This window comes from Haliotis asinina, chromosome 9 (assembly GCF_037392515.1).
Source record: "Haliotis asinina isolate JCU_RB_2024 chromosome 9, JCU_Hal_asi_v2, whole genome shotgun sequence".
In the NCBI taxonomy this organism is placed as follows: Eukaryota; Metazoa; Mollusca; class Gastropoda; order Lepetellida; family Haliotidae; genus Haliotis; species Haliotis asinina.
The window spans coordinates 41,512,205-41,535,528 of NC_090288.1; the positions used below are offsets into that span (position 1 = coordinate 41,512,205).

A 23,324-nucleotide genomic window follows, 5' to 3' on the forward strand; every position below is an offset into this window, starting at 1 on the left:
GCCTTGATAGAGAACTTGGTCGTTTTCATTCCCTTGTTGTATTTCTTTCCAACAAGAACTGAATCCACTGAATCCATCCTTAATACCTACTTCCAGACACACGTCGGACAATCCACAACCTCCCGTGTGCTTTCTTATCACTTTGAGGAAGTGCACTGTGTAATCCGCAGACTCTGTGTCTCTGACTATTTGTACTGAATGTAAAATACCTCTGAATAAACTCCATGGTTGCAGAAACCGCCGGGGGATACTCAAGATTGAACATGTAGAATGATGCAAGAATGCAGAGAAGGCATCCATGAAGCTTGGGATTCTTCCCATGGATGGGATGACGATTCTGTCACACATTAACATATATGATTTGCCAGCAAGGACTGAATCACCTAGAACAGAAAGTATAAGAAATAATTGGATAAAATATTATCAGACAGGCTGCTTGGACGTCGTTCTGAAATTGTTCTCAGATAATATAAATTCAATGGCTCGGACATGGATAGCATACTTTGAATTATCCACAATACAACTTTTGATATTAGTACTTACACATTTTAGACTCACTACGAAAGTAGAGGAAACTGTCCCTGAACATCTAGAAATACTGTTTCCAATAAAGCTCAATATTACATTTGAAATAACTGAATAAAATATTTACCAAAAACTATCAGCAGCAGTGATTCCAGTCCTGCACTCTCTTCTATTTCTCCAACACTTGTTTTGTAAAGGTAAAATGAATACACAGGAAAACACTCGATGAGCAGAATGTCTTTGAAAGACCTTTCGATTTCATACTGAAACTGAAAACAATAGAAAAACAATAGCATTGAAAAGAGGTCCCTCTAAGTTTAAAATTGATCTTGAGAGCGATGATACTAATTCGCTATCAGAATCTTACTATTAATATATCTAATACATGAATATATCTTACATCAACAACAAAGAAGACATCCTTCTCGTTTTCCACAAAATGATTAAGAACACAGAAAATCACCGCCACCAACCAGGCCTTGATATTATCCTTTTCACTCTGCCTTTTGGCTTCATCATAGATCATCTCATATTTGGAACTTGATTTGTTTTTAAAGAATCTGTTTATTCTCATAGCCTTGTCCGAGTAAGCGCTTCCCAAGGCATTTCTTACGTCGATCTCCAAAAGTTCTTTTGCATGATCTAAAAGGCCCTTGACATGAAAAAGAAAAGGCCAATTTCTTTTCAATTCCTCCATGGAGGTCCCACTGTTAATCTCCTTGCGCCACAGGGCAGAGGTAGCCTTCATCAAATGCATTACCTTTTCATCATCAGTATCGGAATCCTCAAACATTGCTTTCAAACTCTGCTTTTGAGTTTCCATAGCATCTGCATCCCCTGTGTACAGTGGTATCCAGTTGATGCAGCCATATGAGTCTCTTCGTTCAGCTGTTGCTGCTACAGGAGTGCCACCGGTATCTTGAACACCTGAATTATCATAAGCACGTGGTCTCTTCTTACGAGAAAGACACATGCTGCTTGCATTTCGGTTCAGATTTTCATTTCTGCTTGTTCAGAATGCTGTCATATCCAGAACCAATAATGGAACCATCCAGGTTATCCATTAGACTATCAGGATATCGTGCAGTCATCCTTTGGGCAATGATTGACATTTTGGACCTAGTTGCATGATTGGTTTTCTTTCTCACTGCATCAACAAACAATCTGACAAGATTCTGTTTAGCACTTGGATTAAGTCTTTTTCCCCACTCTAAATCATTTATAACAGCAGCACTCATATTTGTCCATGGCAGTAATATTATATGTAAGCTCAACGTCCTTGTGTAACACTTTTACCTAACCATTTACCATCTATATGAAACTGCACTTTTGGTGTTGCAATAGCCATGTCTTGCATGGTATCTGCATATTTATGGAAGGTTAACAATCCAATTCCATTACCTGAATACTCAGACTGCTTCAGCAATTTAAAGGAATGACAACTTTTCTACAAGAAGCTGAAACATGATGAATTATTTTGTGCATTAGCTGTCAAATACATACGAGGGTTGGCTGAAAAGTTCTAAGCCTCACTGTGAAAAAAAGTTACAAAGTCCACGTTTGTAATTTATTTTTCTACATAGTCCCCTTCCAAGTTCACACATTTTTGCCAGTGATGCTGCAAGGCCCTTTTTCATTTGGGGGAACAGGTGGAAGTCAGAAGGAGCCAAATCAGGTGAATAAGGATGATGGTCAAAGAGTTCAAAGCCACAATCGCGGATTGTTGACATGGCCACCACCGATTTGTGAACAGGCGCATTGTCTTGGTGGAAGAGGACACCTTTAGCGATCATCCCTCGTCGTTTGGCTTTGATTGCTTCTCGCAACTGGTCCAGTAGATCAGCATAGTATCTGCTGTTGATAGTTTGACCTTTTTCAAGATAATCAATGAGCAGAATACCCCTGGAATCCCAAAAGACTGATGCCATCATCTTTCCAGCTGAAGGAACAGACCTGGCTTTCTTCGGAGCTGGTGAATCAGGATGCTTCCACTGTTTTGACTGTAGTTTTGTTTCTGGTTGAAAGTGATGTATCCAGGTCTCATCCATGGTTACCAATCGTGCCACAAAATCATCGGGATCTGCTTCAAAACGACGCAAATTGTCAAGGGACGTCTGGAACCTGACACGTTTCTGTTCTGCTGTCAAGAGCTTTGGCACCCATCTTGCAGAAACTTTAGTCATTCCTAATTCGTTGGTGATAATATGGTCAACCCTCTCATGAGAGATGCCCACTACACTAGCAATATGTCGAGTAGTCAATCGTCGATCATCCATCAACATATCGAGCACTCGCGTGATGTTTTCTGGAGTGGTTGCTGTTGAAGGCCTTCCTGAGCGTGGGTCATCATCAAGGCTTTGTCTGCCACGCTTAAATTCTGCAGTCCACTTCATCACTGTGGAAAATGAAGGAGCATCATCCCCTAGAGTGGAGACCATGTCAGCATGTATCTGTGTTGGGGACATCCCTTTCTTTTGCAAGTACTTGATGACTGCCCTGTATTCAGTTTTGTCCATTTCTGATGATTTCAGAGGGCAGGTTTACCAAAAGAGCTGTAGTTGAGATAAAACTATTAGTACGATTGTAGTTCTTGTGTCTATGATTCACTAAATGATTGTCCTCATTGGTGGCAAACACCTGTCTCTACCTGGTGGGGAAAAACCACTCAGACTGACAACTTTTCAGCCAACCCTCGTATTAAGAGTACTCACTCATGGTTTGGCTTAGGAGTTTCCTTGTATGAACAGGCTTGATTTTCCCCACCAGATCATTCCTGTGTCACCCACTGCAGGTCATGCGCTTGACTGACGCCTAAGGTATTCAGCACCTGAACAATACTGTTCAAAGTGTCCTCGTCCAGGTCACCAATAACACCATGGACATATCTCTGAAGATGCTGTTCACCCTGAGACATATCACTGGCCATTTTCTGCACTGATAGTCACTGTGGCAATGAATGCTTTAGGGAAATGTAGAAAGTTCCTCATTCAAAACTTCCACTGGGTAGTAATCTGCAAACTGAGAAAGAGTCAGACGCTGCGATCTATACTCCTGATCAGTTGAACTTTCACATGCATAAAGATCCATGTCATTTATGTAGGTGCATACAATTTCATGTACCAAAAAATATACTCTGATTCCTTCAACAAATATGTCTTGGATGTTTCCAATTAACATTTCAAAAGAAGATGGTTTGCTGACCACCAGTGTGTTTCCAAGTTTGTATATAATGCCTCTTATACAAACCTTAGCGGCCCTCATAGAGTTTGAACCCGTTAAGTCACATCTTGACAAAACCGATTAGATGTTTTTAGAATACATTTCTGGGTGGAAGGGTAAAAGTATTTCCACTTCAGGTTCATCTGGAAACAAACTACCTGAATTGTACAAAGTCTGTAAAAGCTGGTGCTTTTGAGCGAGTGTTTTCACAAGATTTTTATAATTGAGTAGTTTTCTTGCACACTTTTTGAAGTAGGCATGCTTGCTTTCAAATCGAAGTGTCCAGAGGCGAATGAGGGGCCCAAACTCTAAAACAAGACCCGGATAATGTACCAGATAATGGTGCTTTGGACGCATCTGAACATTGGAAATATCTTTACTTTAATGCAAATAATCTTCTATGACAGAATTCAAAATTGCAATTTAGTAAATTTCAAAACTTTGTGTACAGACAAGTTCCACCAAATTTTTCATCAGTAGGAAAAAGGCCCAAACCCTATCCTCTGTATCAGCAACGTATTTTCCAACTAACAAGGAAAATAATCTGATGAATACCCAGTTCTGAACTGCATGTCCTTGAAGTCTATCTGATGCACGGTTTACAGCACAAGGCTTGTCAAGAGCATCGGAGCCACTGTAGGGAAACCCATTCAGTCTTTTGTTAAGCTGGTCATAGGTAAGCCATCTGTTGGTTTTCACAATGACAAGCATCATATCATAGGCAAGAATTCCTTCAAATAGGTCATGTGCTAAACAGGGTGGCAACCCCTTTACTACATGAAAGTGTTGTAACTCATTAAAGATAGAACTTTGCTTTATTCCTGTGTGATTGATAAGACTTTCACTGTGGACTCTTTGGACACTTTCCTGGTAATTGTGTTTTGTTCTTTTCTCCCCTCTAACAGCATAAGATACCTCAAGCATTTCTGATCTTTTGACAAGACAGTATCTACAAATGTGATTTCCACTAAAACTTTCCACGTAACCCTCAACCATGTGGGAACCTAGATTATCTCCTAGAATGCAATATAAAGATCCGAAAATGAAAAGATCGTTTGCCACTACAAGGCCAACAATTTCAAGATGTTTCAGATCCTTCACCAATTTACGAAAAACTCTATCTGGACCAAATTCTTTCATGTCCCTTTCACGGCAAAGTATAACCAACTGCATTTGGTCAGTTGTCGAACGCTTGAAAGATGGAAAATTTCCGAGAGTAAAATATACTCCTACAAGTTTGTGCTTTCTTTTAGCTGAAACCAGGGGATTCACAACTTCAAAGGCATCCTGGTACAAAATTATCTGGAAAGAGTTCATGTGTGTTTGAAAGAATTCGTTGTCTTTAAAATGTGAACCCTGGTGAATGTCCTGCAAAGGTGGCTGCTGCTCACCACTGTTGCTCACACCACTGGCATTATGGCATGCCATTTGTAAACTGTGGTAGGTATATATGTTTTGAGGATAGGGACATACTGAAATGTTTGCTCCCTCTCACTTTCTTCACTGAAACCCAAAACTACTTCCTCTGGGGGTACATTTGGGAAATTATGTTTGTAGAAAGTTGACCTACACTTTGCAGATCTTAAGGGGCCTTTATTGCAAATAGAAAATATATCTGATGTGCTCATGTCATTTCTGATGTCATCAATGATATCATCTGAAATCCTATTTGGCTGAAGTCTTTCTATGATTCGATTCTCTGCAAAATGTTTGCTAAGTTCATGCAGAGATTGATATTCTGTTAGAATATCTTGAATCAAAGATACGGGTAGCAAGTGTTTTGCTTCTAACCTTAAACAGAACTGGGCAATATTTTTTAGGTATTGATTTTGTGAGGTCACATCTAAATCAACATCCCGCATTTCACTTCCTTCAAGGTCAACTTCAACCAACCTGTTGTCAGCTTGTAAAGACATGCAGTGTTGTCCTTCATCTGGATTTGTACGTGTGTTATTTGTGTCAACAACTGACTCTGATGACTCTGACAATGTGTGTTTTTTGTGCTTTCTACTTATATGGGATCAGAATGTTGACGCATGTACAATTTTGGTATTGCAAGATCTAAATGGACATACAATGGGATCCCTTCTATCTAAATGCTGACGCATATGTTTTAAGAGCTCTTCGATACGAGAAAATGTACTGTCGCAAAAGCAAAAGCGTGGATGACAGTATCCCACAATGCTTTGGGCTTAAACGGTGTTATAACGTAAAAATCAGTCACAACAGTAAAATGCCGTAAATCCCACAATGGTGTGTGGTTTAACGATATTATCCCGTAATTTATTGACGTTAACGGCATTGCACCGTAACAATGTCATAACGTAGTTCTACCGTCGCATTTTCACGTGAAGTTACCGTATATTTTACGGCAAAGTTTTACAGTGTATATTGGATTTCACTTATAGTATTAAATATATCTGCCTGTGATAATCTAATTAGTTTTACTGTCCTTTGTCGACAGATGTTTTAAACTGACTACCTTGTTTTCATCGCTACATGGCTGTAATATATTAGATGCGATTTATTTACTAATTTCAATAGAATACCTTAAGGTGACAGTATCAACACTGCCACATTAACATGTTTAGAAGTAAGCAAATTTAATCACTATAAAGATGATTTTCCAATTTTGAGGTTCACGCACGGTTTTTTTTTCAAAATTCGTATCCGATTTGATCAGCAACTTGTTTAAAAAAAGTAAATTTTCAACGATGTAGAAAACAGATATACCGTCACATCCCGTCCCCGCCACGCGCTTTGAGGGGGTGTTTGTGCATGTGTGTATTAAAATGAGATCTGTCCATCCGTGCGTGCACATTCATTTATTCCGGGGCAGAACTTCAAAACTATGAACTATTTCTTCATGAATTCTGGTGGTGTGATGGTGCCTTTTTATGGTTTTGGAGTTCTGAAAACAATAGTCATCAGCAGATGACCTGTCCCCCGGCCCAACGTATTTGAAAGGTCAAATCATCTGACAGGTTCTTGATTTTATTTAGACTTAGTCGTGAAAAATCATGAAAAATAAATATAAATGACATATGGCTACAAATGGCAAAAGGGACAACTTCAGGAGCTGTCTCACATATCTGCCAAGACCTATTGAAATAGTGAGTGAGTGAGTGAGTGAGTTTGGTTTTACGCCGCTTTTAGCAATATTCCAGCGATATCACGGCGGGGGACACCGGAAAATGGGCCTCACACATTGTACCTATGTGGGGAATCGAACCCGGGTCTTCGGTGTGACGAGCGAACGTTTTAACCACTAGGCTACCCCGCCGCCCCCCTATTGAAATAAAATATTATATATGTCAAATGGTTTTCGAGTTGTACTCCGGAAACAAAGCCCTTCCCTTCCTTTTCGAATCGTTTTCATGGAAACTGGGAAAAATAAAAAATGAAAAATATCTGTAAACAGCAAAAGGCACAACCATAGGTTCAGCTAATTGTGGTCTGAAAATATTGAACGGTTTTTGGCTTGTGCTCCTGAAACAGAATGACTGCGGACGGACGAACGGACAGACAGACGGGGTGTCGACTATTTGCACCCGCATTACAATCACGGGGGGATAAAATATTTTGTGTTTCCATGACAACAAAACTATAAAACCATTCACTATTTCTTCACCAATCTTGGCACATGGTGGGATGCTGCTACCTTCTGGCATTGTGGAATTCTGAATAAAGAATGTGTTTTATTTTTATTTTTATTTATTTATTTTTGTTTACATAGCAACAAGTTTGATTGCGACTAAATTGGGTGGCAGTGCTCCTTTCTGAAGCAGAACCTGGAAATGCTGTCCTTCCACTTTGCCATAAAAACACAAACACATTTGACATAACTGTCAAGCATATTCATGAAGGGGATTTTGCCATTGATGAGGATATTGGTTACTTTGTCTACTTGTTTCAGAATATGGTGGTCATTTTCTTTCTTAATTGCGAGGGTCAAATATACTTTTTTAAAGTTTAGTGTCCCATTTTTCGTGACCAGTACCCTTTAAATAGGAAAAATACCCTGTGTACCAAATATTACTAAAAATGCCTCAACATCTTCTTTATTTGAGCCTTTCATCCAGAACCAGGTCTAGTCCATAATACACACGTGTGCACAGTTACAGCGATATATGTTTAGAATGGGTTCCATATATATGGCCGGTCATTTCCCACCTTCCTGTGTCTTGGTTATTTGACGTATAAGTGGGAGTGAGTTTAGTTTTACTCCACACTCAGCAATATTACGGCTGTATGTCGGCAGTCAAACTTATCTCAACCAGATTATCCAGTGACCTGCAGCATGGGCATCTAGCGCAATTAGGAACCGATGACGTGTGTCAACCAAGCGAGCCTGACCACCCGATCCGTTAGTCACCTCTTACGACAAGCATGGGTTATTGAAGATCAATATTCTAACCCGGCCCTTCACGAGTTTTGAAATATATTAATGAATGAACTAGAAGTAGCGTATTAGAAATACATTTCATTCTGTAATATTCCGGCAGATTGTCTTGGCAATTAAAACAAGTATTGTCACTATGGTGACATAATCCCCCGCCGCAAATTATCAAATAAAATTCAAAAGTGATGAAAATGAAGGTAGTAGTTTAAGATGAAGCTTGGTGATGAATAAGAAAATGCGGTGACCAGTTCTGGTTCAGAGAACGGTTCTAGAGGTATCTCGCTGACAAGCTTAACATGCAGCTTGAAGTGTCGCCATGACTTTGAAAAGTATGTGAAGGTCACCAAACTCGGCTGGGTCCTGTACCTTCCCAAGAATACGCTTGGAGTTGCATATGAAGAAAATTCTGGGAATGGTTCTTGACATATCTCACTGACAAGGGTAAATGGTTAGAGCTCCCTTGTGACCTTGAAATGAAGGTAAAGGTCACCAAACCTGAGTTTTGCTTGTGATCTTGTCATCCATCCAGTCTGATAATTTTGTCTTTGCGGGCGTGTTTAAATCTAATCTGCGTGAATAGTTCTTTCCGACTAGTCTCCAGCCATGGGTCCTTTCTTTTTCTTCATAGCAAACACCTCATACATACTATTCAGAAACCGCTCTGCCATATATTGATATAAAACTATGTTGTCTGATCAGTAGTCACTCTTGGTAGCATGCTCACATTGTTTCACCGTTCATTTCCTTTGGTCAGGTCTATGGAGATGGTAGTGCCAATGTTGGAGAAAAATGTCATGGAAAAAATGCCATAGGTTTGGATAGAAAATTGCGTCATAAGAAACAATATCGTAAACTTTAAAAGGTCAGTATTAATAATGTATTTATGTCACGTATCATAACAATATTATCGTCATAAGTACTATGACTTACAATGACATATTCCATGGATGAGTGAGTGAGTGAGTGAGTGTAATTTTACGCCACACTCAGCAATATTACAGCTATATGGCGGCGGTCTGTAAATAATCGAGTCTCGACCAGACAATCCAGTGATCAACAACATGAGCATCGATCTGCGCAATTGGGAACCGATGACATGTGTCAACCAAGTGAGCGAGCCTGACCACCCGATCCCGTTACTCCATGGATGAACTTGTAAATTGTTTTCATTGTATACTATTCCAAACAAGAAACGCATAGGCGATTTGTATTTTTAAAAATCTGTTAATTAGCTACTGTCTTCAAACAATCGTCAAAATATGTAACAAACGTGCTGATAAATGTTTTTACACTATTGCATTAGTAAAAAATTGATTTTACCTGTAAATGTTGGTTTTGATGAGATATCTTACAAGGTTTACAAAGGCATTGCCACAGCGTAACAGAAATCACCTTCCAGTTGAAATTATGCAGCAAAGAGCATTCACTGTCTGGCCATAAGTCCAGATTACTGGCATTGGTTTTGAGTTTCAAGGTGAAATGACTGCGACACGATATGGGACATCGCCTTTGAAAGGATCCATGCTATAGATTACCAATCTTCTGTTGCCAGGCGTCTGAAAGTCTCAGCAAAATATCGTGGCTGGCTCGTTTCAACCAAACATGTATAACAAATGACCGTCGCCGTACAGGCAGACCTCGAGATACCACTGCTGTCCAAGATCAATAGTATATCCAGGTACCACAGTTGCGCGATCGTACTGCCACGAGAGAGAGAGCACAGCAGTCAGGATGCCTGGACTTCAGAAGATATCCGGTCAAACTGTACGGAAGAGTTTGAAAGTTTGATCTTACAGCCCAGGAAACCCGACATGAGGGGAAGTCGTGCTATGTCGTCGCCATCGCGCTCAACGTCCCCGTTATCTAAAACATTCCAGTTAGTTGGATAGACATTACCTTCTGAACTGGTGTAAAATTTCATGCTCTAAAGTGTATTTGTGGAGGAGATATGTATGTTTGAAAATACAACATTTTCGCAACCGATTTCTCGTCTATGAGTGTGTTTTGTTTTGATTTTGTCTTTGTTCTGTTGGGTATTTTTTTGTGTGTTTTTCTGGGTTGTTGTTTGCTTTTTTTTTTGATAGTTTACTTGTCCTATCTCACGTTATGCCCTCTCGCTCTGGATACAGAGTTGAATAAAACCTTCTGGTCTCTCGCACGCGCGATCCATCGCAAACGCTCCCATTCCTGGTCAGCTCATTAGACACCCGAAAGAATGCGAGACGCTCAGCGGTAACGTGACACCACTCTCATGTCACTTTAGTGATGTGAGAATGACAAGAAAGGCATCATAAAAAGGACATATCACGGCATTATCATCTGCAGCGGGACTACATCAGTAGTCTGAGCATATTGTATGTAGCCGAATATTAAATATTCCACCATACTAAGAGGTTTCCACGGATGACCAGAAGTCGGAAACGGTTTCTCACAGAAAGCACCCCGCACCATGCAACTTCCGCCCCTGAATCTGTCGACTTCCAGTACACAACACTGGTCATCTCATTCATGACATCGTCTCCAGACTCTATGCCTGCCGCCAGCGAATCTGAGGGTAAACTTGGATTCATCGCTAAAAGACGACTCGATTCCAGGTCTGTCGAAGGTGACGCTGGGTCGACAGCAGACGCTGACGTTGATGAAACGGCGTCAATATTGGCCCACGATATGGACGTTGAGAATGGAGACTGGCAACCGCAACCGATTTCGAATGGTCTGTGAGGATGGTCAACCCCTAAATATCTCAGCCCTGGTTCGTGTAGCCGGCAGAAATATGTCAAGGTGACGAAGGACGATTTGACGGTCTTCTGCTCGTGACATCACACGTAGATGACCCGACCCTGGCCGATCAGAAGTGGTGCCAGTTTATTGTAGACGACCTCGCAAGTCATACACACTACGACTGCTGCATCTCATTGCTCTTGCGACGTCAATAACTGATCTTCCCGCTTGCAACATCCCAACGGCACGTTCACGTTGCACATTTGACAATCGTGGGATTTAAAGTACCATTAGAAGTGTGGTTTAAAAGTGTGTTTTTTTCTCAATTCTTGAGACCAGTGCAAACACGAGCAAATAGAGAAAACTTCCATGCGAAGATCACGTGATCGACTGCACGTGCAAAACCTGATTTGGCACTAACGTCATTGGCACGACGAATGGATGGGTTTGGGTGAGTTTTGCTAACGTTTGTCTCTCGTTTACTAACTCTATGATAGGTTCCAGGTAATAAATCCACTGTCGTGAGGAGACGAGATCAAGTAGTGGTTGCGAAGTTTCTGAGGAGTGGTCAGAAACGTGAGTTAGTGAGTTTAGTTTTACGCCGCACTCGGCAATAATCCAGCTATATGACGGAGATCTGTAAATAATCAAGTCTGGAACAGACATTCCAGTCATCAACAGCATGGGCATCGATCTGCGCAACTGGGGACCGAAGACATGTGCCAACCAAGTCAGCGAACCTGACCAGCCGATCCCGTTAGTCGCCTCTTACGACAAACGTAGTCGCCATTGATGGCAAGCATGGGTTGCTGAAGGCCTGTTCTACTCCGGGACCGTCACAAGAAAATCTTCTTCAACTGCTGAAATGTCGATTTCTTCTCCAAAGGTAGCCCTGGAAAGAGATATGAAATGTTCTCAAATGTTTTAAGGAAAGAATCCACACTTTAGCTTAATGATTATTTGTCACACCATGCTGGCTCATACATAAGACTGCATACAAAAGCCCCTAACCCCACCTATATGCGATACAGTTTAGATACTGAATTAGGAAGAATTGTTTCAACAATTTATATAAAAAATATCTTGAGAGTGGGTCTGTCTTAAGGACAGTGTGTTATGAATAGATTGTACTAGGCATTGATACCGCGAGACCAGTATGCATGGGCACGTGGGTTCCAGCATTCCGTTAGTCAGTCAGGACACTCCATACAGCAAATGTAGGTCTCTAATATTTGGTTCAGTTGTTGGCAATTTTCTACTTTAATTGAAATGTTTTGGTTTAGGGTGGTTAGTCTTTTGTTTGTTTTGTGTTTTAGGGGTTTTTTTTGTTGTTTTGTTTTGTTTTGTTTTTTTTGTTTTTGTTTTTGTTTTAGTTATTTTAACAGTTCGCTAAATGTTCCTACAGTCATCAGCGGCTGAAGGCCGGGGTGGGTGTAAATCCAGCTAGGGTAAGTGAAAGTAGCAAACGTACTGTAAGTGTCCATACTTCCTACTGGTGATCTACCTTCAGTTGTTGGTAATTTATTTATAGCCAGTTTTATACATCTGTGATAGTCTAGTCACTGTCAATTATTTTAAATTGATTACCTTGTTTTCATCGAGATATGACTGTATTATTGTCGATGCGATGTAAATTTTTAACTCACTGGCTCACCCTAAAGTAGTATTTGTTTGAATGTAGACGTAAACGCTTTACTCAACAAAGAGAAATGTGTGTAGGAATGCTTTGTAGTATTCATGTTTCGAATCCTTTTTCGTTTAACAATTCCTCTTTTAGGCGAAACCTAGGTCAACCCATTCACAATTCGTGAGTTTTAAGTGATTTAGTCGCAATGACGTTATTATGGTAAACGTTGTTGTATACGATTGTTCATTAATGACAAATGTGTATGTTCCCTTAATAAAGATGTTTTCCCTCTGGTCGATAACGGAGTAATTACTAATTAGCAAGTAACATTGTTAATACGGCCCGGTCCGGCTCTCAGGGAAAAGCATCCCATAACATTCACGTACCAGTGGTTCAGGCAACAGTTCTAAAAATAGCGACAACATTCAGTCAGTTCACTACTCCTTCACTAGGCCTTCAGCAACCTTGCAATAAAAGGCGATTATGCTTTTAAGAGGCGGCTAACGGGATCTGGTGGTCAGGCTGGCTGACTTGATTTGTACGTCATTGGTTTCCAGTTGTACATGCTCATACTGTTGATCGTTGGATGGTCTGGTCCAGACTCGATTATTTACAGATCACAGCCATATAGCTGGAATATTGCTGAATGCGGCTTAAAACTAAATTCAATCACCCACTATTCATATTTCGTTTCAGTTTTCACTGCCGTCGTTCTGACTTTTCGTGAAAACCCACTGGTCATATGATCAAAACAAAGTCGAAGATGGCAGAAGCTGCGAGGGAAAGGCCTCGGAAAAGCAAGGTGGCTTTCATTTTGTTCATTACTGAAAATTTGCTTGAAAAAAAAGTCTGTTTTATTTGCTATGTGCTTTTGGAAAAATATCTGTTGTCACTCTTGTTCATGTCATGACAGCTTGTAGTGTGGTTATCTTCTTTTTTATGCTTGCAGACGAATCTGATCAGGAATTACAGGATGACAAGATTTACACACTTTCATTATCTTCTGTTCGTTTGAATAAGCAATTGCTATAGCTTGAATCGTGTTGTCACAAGAGTGTAACAATATTTTAGAGATTGCAACGCTACTATGTCCCATTATATGATAGAATATCATCAATATCATGGGTGTGTACTTTCTTTGAAAAACCAACAGCCTTTTTGTATCAGTATTTTTTAATGATGGGTCTTCTCTTCTAACATCAGTGTCTGTCATATGCTAGATCCACGAGGTGAATGACCAGTGATGACCCCGGTGATAAACAATGCCTTTGATGGAATGAAGTTCCTGAGTGTGGAATTTGTTGCACGCATGGCATTTTTTTTCCTCTGTGATTTATGACCTGTCACAGTCATCACTATCGTCACTGATTTCTGGCAAAGATACAGGCACACAGTCCTGATGTGGAAGGTCGTACATCTTCCCCCTTGGTTGATGACATGATGTCATTACTATCAGTTAGTTTTTCTTTTTTACATCCAGATGAAGGTATACATTTTGATTTTTGCTTCTTTGCACTGCTCCTCAAGATGGTGGTGTTGTTTTTTTCATGAAATTTCCAGTGATGGACTTGAGTGGTAGAACGAACCTTCTTCTGGATTTCTTCTCGGCAACTGTTATTTTCCTAATTTCGAGAAAATCACCAGCAAGAGTAGAAGTATTAGTCGGCAAATGTGATTCGCAGACTGTCACAGGTGGAGCGTTCACATTGCAATTTGTATCACTGGTGCCAGTGGAAGTCAGAGGGATGACCACATACGGTGTTGTTCCAACAGCTGCAGTAGATGTAACAGGAGTAGTGTCCGAAATTTCAGTCAAGACATCAGTAGGATAAATAATCGCTGGTGCTGTCTGTGCTTCATTGATGACACCTCCATCAAACAGGAAGATTCCCGACTTGTGAAATGCTTTGGAGATGTTGTCTGGACAAAAAGTGCTTTGCTAAATCATCATATGACTGAACTGACAAAGCGGCAACTTTATATCTGGTGATAGAAACCCCAGGGTTGTTGTGAAGATATGTCTGACATTCCCTGTAATAATGATTCTTAAAGGGACTGAATACTCCAACATCAAGAGTTTGAGACAAATGGCTGGTGTTTGGTGGAAGTACAAAAAGAACGCCCAGTCAGTTAGCGTCAGAGACATATGTGTCTTGTGACTGTCATGAAGGATCAGTGTAGGTGGGACATCAATCCCTTCCTTTAATACAGCATGTTTGGCGAGATGATCCATCACACAGGTCTCAAAAATGGTGGAAGTCGACCAACTAGTTTGCGACATCTTCCCTTTGGATCCAACTGGCACACCTGTCAAGAGGGAAAACCTGGGAAAACATAAAGTGGAGGAACATAATTTCCGAGTGTGTTCGCCCCTGCAATGATTGTGACACAGGGATGGAAATAATTCTTGAATTCCTTATGTACCCTGGTACAGTGGCACTTGTAAAATCACTTGCCCTGAAAAGTTTTCCACTATACTACCTGATTTTCTTGTTGATTATTTAGATACATGTAATCAACATAATTAACAATGGAAAGTCCACTGGACAACGGTACAGAGTGATATACAAATTAGCTTGCCTGACAGAAAAAAAGACACTGGATGGCAATGGGTCATTTCCATCCCTGTGACATATTTGCCGATCTAGGTGATGTGATGACGTGGGGGTTGGAATCTTTTCCACAGACAACCTTTGATGGATTGTGTTCTATGCTCACACCAGTTTCATTAATGTTAAAGATGTGCTCAGGGCAACTGTTGTACTTACCATAGAAGCTCACGGAAGTACTCATCTATTGCTTGTTTAGAAGCACCCTTTCCCCCTCGCTAGGTGTAGATTCTGTGGTTTGGCTAATTTAAGGTCTGGCCAATGATTAAAAAAATCACAGAACCACTTGTTACTTAAGAAGTGGCTAGCCTTAACATGTTTCTTAACTGACTTGAGATAGTCGGCTGCAAGATATTGGATGTTGCTCTTAGACTAACCGTATCCAATTTCCCCCATGTATTTTACATGGTTAACCAGTGATTCCTCTTCTGTAGTTGTTAATAGTGTGTCAGGTCCAGGTGTTCTGTCAAGAGCAACATCATCAAACTCTACAGAGTGACATTCCTGTACTGGTAGCCTTGTACTCTTTTAGAAGATTGTCCTTATCTTATGGCTTCTTTACCCCAGCCTTTGCTCCCGAAAAGACAAATAAAAAATACCTTTTGAGATATATATATATATATATGTACCTATGTTGTATCTACGTTTTATTAATAGAAATTCTGTGATACAATGCAATGAATGTAGAAGTCATGACTTAAAAAAGGTTATTTTACAAAGTCACTTTTCTATTATTATTTTTATTCTTTTTGTTCAAAAATTTAATCTTTAATGTGAAATTTATGTCATGTATTCGTTTTATTAATTACTGTTTAGAAGACGTATCACATTAAAACTATTATATTTAATGTCATGACATATATAGCTTAGTTACAACAGATTATCAATGACGATTGGACCCACTTCCTCTTTATGGCCCTTAATTGTTTCCATACTTTTTACAGCATGTGAAAATGAAGTCAAGTGATAATCATGTGATTTCTGTTTGTCAATGAGTCGTAGTGTAGCAGACGATGTTTTTGCTGGAGACTGAATATTTCTGTTTGTTTTTTAACTAGATACCACATTGTGACAGGGTAAATATCATTAACCCCTGGTGTATCACAAACATGGTGTTATGGTTCTTTTCTCTAAACTCACCCATTTTCGTGACATTGCAATATTTTGTTCACTCACAGAATTTGATCACTTCCTTGTTACCAGTAAACAAGGTAAAGAACCGCTAGGTGTCACGCATGGACGATTTTGACAGAAAATGTGTTTAACGCAAGAATAGGAGATGGCCCTATACCTCGCCCCATATTACCCTATCCCTCCCGGATATTTCTTATGTTAATTCCAAACATGAAATTTGTATGAAATGGGAATATATTCTTCAGGTTAGGGACTAATAATGAAGGATTTGGTTCCCGCATAGTAAGCTAGGCTCAAGCAGGTACCAAAAGTAATGTAAGTCTCCTTGGTCCCTAGTATGGTCATCTACCTTCAGTACTTGGTGATCTATAGCCCGTGTTTTATATTGTATTGTCTTCTCTGATTACAGTGTTTTAGTTTTACATGCTAGTTTTATGTTCATATTTGTGATAGTCTAGTATTTTTACTGTCCGTTGTCGACAGGTTTTACTCTTCCAGATATTTTCATTTTATTAAATGAATTGTTCTCATCATGATATGGCTGCAGTATTGCTGATGTGACTCACTAATACATAGTAAAAGTTCCGTTGAAACTTTTCATTTCACATTTGTTCCTATATAGGACATACGGAACAATTATTTCATTCCCCGTACACATAATCTTTTACGTGTAAGTAGGAACTCCCACACACATCCTAAAGTATGTAACAGGGTTTTATTTGTTGGTGTGATCAGAAAAGAAAATAGGATTTTTAATATAATGTTTGTTTCATATGGAACAAATGCTGTGGCTATCAAGAAACAATTATCATTTGTGAAAGTTCCTTCATAAAAAACTCAAGATCATATAAATGGATGGTTGTGTAATAGGGCAGCCTAAACCAGCATTTGATATGATTCACCATTCTTCGAAATTCTGTGCATCTGTTTCAAATTGTTATTGCAAGGATGTATGTATAATTATCTACATGTTATCACTGAAATAGCTTTAGGTGAAAAAATATGTAAACTTAAACAGTACAGCATGCATTGGGTGATAAGGGTCCTGACAATCTGGACAATACTGAAGAATTGTTCAATTATCGTTGTATTTCAATTTGATTTACAGTTCTGGTAAACTTACAGTGATCAATATAGCAAATTCTGATTGTTGGTAATATCTAGTCACTATGTGTCACAAGTCTCAGTGGACCAGACTTATCATTGATCTCGCCCCATACATTGTGCTACGAAGCTTTGGGAAACATGAAATGCTTAGCCTTTTTCCTTATTTCTTCTTTTTGCTCTCTGTGGCATTTTCCTTGTATTTGTTTTCACTACTATACTCTACTAGAGCAGAGTCTTCTTCTGCCTCCATAACCTGCCTGTTGCACCTTCCTGCTGTGCGTGACAAATGGCTGCACACTAAGTTAATCTAACATAACTGACGTGTGTTTCTGTCTAGAGAAATCCTGGGTGTTGACAAGTTGGACAAGTCCATTTTGCATTCACTAATGGCTGGGGTAGTTTAGACCTACGGTATTTGTTCCTTTTTATGGAATATTTGCCATATGTGAGTCATTCTTATTCGTGTCATCCATTCTCTATTTCACGGCATTTGTTCCGAAATGAAACATGTATTACTCAGGACTAAATCATGTTTACAGGTGATTGCAATTATGTCTAAATCTTCAAGGACAATACCACTTTTAAATAATGAAAAAATAACATATTACATTCTTTAATGTAATGGTTGACTCACATGATCATAACGTGACTAGATTGTGAGGTGGGTACCAGACTAAGGGCTAACTAGAGTTGGTGACTTTCAGGATATGAGAAATATATCCCTTAGCCAAATATGCATGGTATTTGATATCAAAATCTTATATTTGTTTCATGTTTTGCAACTTTTTCAGCTCTCTGGTTAAATTTTGGGGGCCATTTTGGATTTTGAGCTAACTTTAGACTTGACATAAATTGTCAAATTGGAAGCAAACATTTTAGCAATTTTCACAAAATAATATATGATTTGCTTTCATCAAGAAACTTTCACTGAATCCAAAATGCTGCTTGACTATTTAAGAACACATTACTATAGCACAGAACAGACTTAAATACATCTGATAAGGATGGATACAAACAGCATGAAATGCATGGTATGCATGAAATGGATTAAAAACAACAAGTGATGTTGATAATTAATGCAGTAATAACTGGATTAAGCCAGCCGTACCCGAAGTGATACAAAATATACAAAGGTTATAAGCTTACTTAGAGATAACAGCTGTGTTGTTTCAGTTTACTGTGGGCAGATTGGATCAGTTGTCCTTGTTCCCTGTCGATTGAGGGCTTTTGTCAGCAGATTCTGGATTCTGCCTGTTTTCTTTTTCTGAAGTCATGGAGGTTATTTGATAGAATTGTGGTATTGTACTCTATCAAATTTGTACACAATGGCAGTTGATGATGATGTCTGATATTGCTAATTGCAGAGGGTGAAATAAGCCAAAAACCCAACCAAACATCAGGAATGGTAACTGATATAGCCACACAATCCAAAGAAAACAACTCAATTTTTAGTTAGTCAGTACCTAGAGCTTGCAATATGATAATTTATCCGGTAACTGTCAAGTCTAAATGTGATGCTCAATTCGAAAAATATATTTTCAGATGCATGTAACTTCTTGTCTCAAAATTTTAACAGACCATTGGGCTGACTAGCTGTAAATGTAGACCATCTGTGAGAATGTTAGTCCATGAGGTGGCCAACAAAGTGTACTACATTATATTTTGATTCAGATGCCCATATTGCTATATATTATGTTCAACAGTGATTGACACTAATGGTTATGCAGATCCTATTTCCTACATACGAAAACCCTAAATGTAGTTAATCTGTTGTTCTGATCCATAAAAAAAAATTAGATGTTTTCTTGGTTACATATTTTAATTTTAGACAGTGTGTGGCTGTATACCAGTAATACCAGTAACCATGGTAATATATTGTAGTCCTGTTGCGATGGAATGGGGCCAACAAATCAATTGCTGACCCAATCAAACATGACTTGTGTGTGTCTCATAAGTAGTGTCTGACAAGTAGGGACCTTGAAAGTTCCAGGAAATACATTTGCATAAAAATGTATGGCACAGGTAACTATGTTTCCAACAGAGCTATAGACTGCTATCTTGAGGTTTCACAAAGAAGGGAAAATTGCCAGAAAGTAAATTTATTAAGACTGGTAACTTAATCTTTTATCCTTATTTTACCTCAGTTGTCTTTACTGATATGAGAGTCACATATGCCTGGAATATTGCCAATGTGAGTTTAAATTTCAACTGTCTGACATGAAGGGCAGTTGGGTAGCCTAGTGGTTAGCTCGTCGCTCCAAAGACCTGGGGTTGATGCCCCACATGGTACAATGCGGGAGGCTCATTTGTGGTGTCCCCCGCCATGAAAATGCTGGAATATTCCTATAAAAGTATAAGCGGTGTAAGACTAAACTCACTCGCTCTCACTAACTGTTGACATGAGATCAGTCAGTGGTATAGAGAATTAAATCAAGGACACACTTTTGCATAATGCACGAAGACATTGCTGTAATCTGAACCTGAGAAAGGCGATGGGGTAGCCTGGTGGTTAAAGCATTCACTCGTCACAAAGACTTGGCTGGGTTTGATTCCCCATGTTGTACAGTATGTGAAGCTCATTACTGGTTTCACCAGATATTTCGAAAATTTTGATGTTGGTGAGGAGGTGTATACCTAAACGCGCTCACTCATTCACTCACTCAGCTTGCTATGTTTCGTATTTGGTTTTGGTATGTTGTACACAGAGGGGATAAGTGATCCAGTTAGCACAAACCATACTTATCATGTGACAGATACTTATGAGAAGCTCATCAAATAACACAGATAGTGAGAATATTCCCATGTCATCAGCCTTTGTAATGTTGCAATAGCACCAACACAGGTGAATGCTGTGATACATCAGACTTGTGTATTTTTTGTAAGTGCTGTATCTTTTTCAGAATTTCTAATTGTAATTGATTTTGTCTACAGAATAAGAAAGATGGAAAAGACAAAAGGGCCAAAAAGAAAGAAGAAAGCTTTGATTCTCCTCTTTCCAAAAGGTTAGATGAGTGTGAAAAAGAAACTTCAGATTCAGTTGAGCCTGTGCTTCAAGGCCTCTCAAGAGCTGACACTAGGGAACAAGTTCCATCTGAAACAGAACATTCACTTCCAGAAGCAAACTTGGCCACAGATGTTAAGAACCTTCAGGATGCAAGGACATCAGATATACATGTTGATCCTGGATTAGAGCCAGTAAGGACAGAGTCGGATGTGTGTAAAGATACAGAGAAGGATGTGCTGGTGTCTGGGATTACTGATAGAGTTGGTGCAGTTATCATTGATACTGGACAACACACATCCACAGGATCAGAAGCTTTGTCTGAAGAACCTGCTACAGGCAGTTCATGTGAAGTTCAAGGTGTTTCAGAACCAACTATTAACGTTCTTCTTGATCCGCAGGGAGAATTTGTGTCCAGCACAGAACCTGTGAAAGAGTTAGATGCTGTCTCAAGCTTATTGGATTCTAATGAAGGTGAAGAAAATGATTCTAAACAACAGACAGAAGCTACACACATGTATCCGTCTTTGCCTTCTGTCCTTGTTGTGCCTGTTCCAGTTCTAAACAGTGCTAGTGCTGCTGCCACTGTTTATGCACAGGAAAGTGTGGAGGAAGAAACTGACACATTCTATTCGCTTCCCAAACAAGATGAAACCCTTGGCTCACCCGAAACTGTAGCATCATCAAATAAAGATGGCGATGTTCCCAAACAGGATGAAACCCCTTTCTCATCTAAAACAGTTGGATCATTAAATGAAGATAATGATGTTCCCAAACAAGAAGTAAATACTGTCTTGGCTGACACTGTAGCATCTTCCAACGAAGATGATGTTCTCAAACAGGAAGCAATCCCTGGTGTTGCTGTTGACATCAAGCAAGACACTGCTGCAGCTGAAAATGCTGATCATATTGACCAGAGTGATGACCTGAACTCAGCAGGTAAAGACCATGAAACACCAAAGTATATGCAACAGGAGCCTCCTCTGGCAGTGCCTTCATCAACGTTCACCAAAGAACTTCACAAAGCTCATGGTATAACAGGTGACATTTCAACAGATGAGGGGACACAAGGTGCCACAGGCTTGTCTCGTCAAGAATCTCAATCAGAATATAGTGCTGATGACTCCTATGAATTTGTTACCAAGCCAAAGAAACCGGAACCAGCTGCTGTGAAATTAAACGAGCAACAACCCAAAAGTAAATTGGTAGATGTGTTAGAAACTATTGAAGCCTTCCCCGTACCCAAGAGTGATAAAGAGTCAGCAGAGGCTGGGACTGGGACTGCTGAGAGAACGGCTGTTCCCGCTTCAGCTCCACAGCCGAAGTCAGCAGCAAGAGAGAGGGTTGTTCACAGGAAGGTGTACAGTGAGACAACAACCCAGATGTTCAAGCCCATGACCATTGAGCAGATCCAGGCATTGTACTATAACCCCCAACTTGCCAAAAACCCACAGTTCATTGAAAGTTTTGTTTTGGTGAGTAAAGAAGGAAGAGGATATTTAAAATTTGGAAAAATATATGTTCCAGTGATTGACTTTAGAAACCTAAGGATAGTGGTAATCTTATTCATTTTTGATTGTATGGAAATGTCCTTGAGCACAGAACCATAAATCACAAAGCTCACATAAGCCTAAGATCTTGTAACTTTTCTGTCAGCATTGTACGTTTTGTGTTACAGAACAAGAAAAGTTAAGAGATTTTAGACTTATGATAGCTTTGTGATACAGGGCCCTGTGCTCTATTCCAGGAAGAGCTTATACCACAAGTTGTCTTACTACACTTGTTCCGATACAGGTCTGTACGATAGAGATTTATAGTTCTAAACATTTAGATCACTGTGGGACAAGGATCAGATTAATATGATGTCTTAAGACTAATATACCATGTTTTATGTCCGATCTATTTTCCATGTGTTCAAATTTCCATTTGAAATTTTTGAAATTTGGTCATCAAATTGTTTCCATCAAGTTCAAATTTAAAAGAGAGGTTATGTGAATTTGACATTCACTTAAGTTACAAGATTAGTGGTTAAAGTGTTTGCTTGTTGCATCGAAGACTCTGGTTTGATTCTTCACATGGGAACAATGTGTGAAGCCCATTTCTGGTGTCCCTAGTAATGACATTAGTAGAATATTGCTTAAAGCAGAGTAGAACTTGAGACTGGTGTTTGAGTTCTATCTTTCTGAAATACCATCACAGTTTTAGCTTGGATGCCTCATTCAAACATGTTGTTGATTATTTGGCTTCTATAGTTGTTATCACATACCAGTGTTTAGTTGTTTGTGTTGTGCACGTAACAGAATATGTCTGATGGCATGTGGTGTAATTTCTACATATAGAAAGAAGCAAAGAAAGACAGCCATGAGTTTTACGAGATTCTGCTGAGCTACTTTCGTTCACGGAAGAATCTGATCAGTGCAGAGGAGGACGTGAAGGGGCTGCAGTCGAACTATGTGAAGCTGCAGGAGGAGATGTGGATCACCACCACCAAGTCCATCACTGCTCAGGTAAACACGTGGAGAAATGTGGTCCTCTGTGTACCTCAAAGATGGCAAAGCTGGCAAACAGTGGTGCTTGTGCAAGTAAATGGATAAATGGGTAACTGTTTGTATGCCTCCACCATATATGTACAACGAACTACAGGAATAGGGAATGTAATCCACCTCTCTACAGAAAAAGCTCTTTGGAATTCCGTGAACTTATTCTTTGGCTTCTTGGGACTCTAATGGTGTGCATGTCGTATATTGTTTTTGTGTTTTATTGGGTTTTTGTTTGTAAGTTTGGGGACATTTGAACCTTAAGAACATTTTGCTGAGTTTCTCTATGATGATATGGTAATAGGTTTTTTTTTTCTAACTTGATAAAAACAAACCATTATCTAATTCATTTTCCTACCAACTTTTGGCCCTAATGCCACAATTTTAAAACATGGCAGTGGCCTGTCATGAGCATTCACCAGTCTGAGAATAAGTGCTATTT

General features: G+C 39.5%; 1 protein-coding gene across 1 annotated transcript in view; it reads left to right on the forward strand.

The window, feature by feature from the left end:
- The first annotated feature begins 13,236 nt into the window (after nucleotides 1-13,236).
- LOC137297403 (ectopic P granules protein 5 homolog) overlaps nucleotides 13,237-23,324 on the forward strand; it is a 54,624-nt gene continuing 44,536 nt past the window's right edge. The window contains exons 1-3 of the mRNA XM_067829405.1: nucleotides 13,237-13,296; nucleotides 20,276-21,820; nucleotides 22,685-22,852. Coding sequence (XP_067685506.1) covers nucleotides 13,237-13,296; nucleotides 20,276-21,820; nucleotides 22,685-22,852 — 1,773 coding nt within the window. The remainder of the gene's footprint in view (nucleotides 13,297-20,275; nucleotides 21,821-22,684; nucleotides 22,853-23,324) is intronic.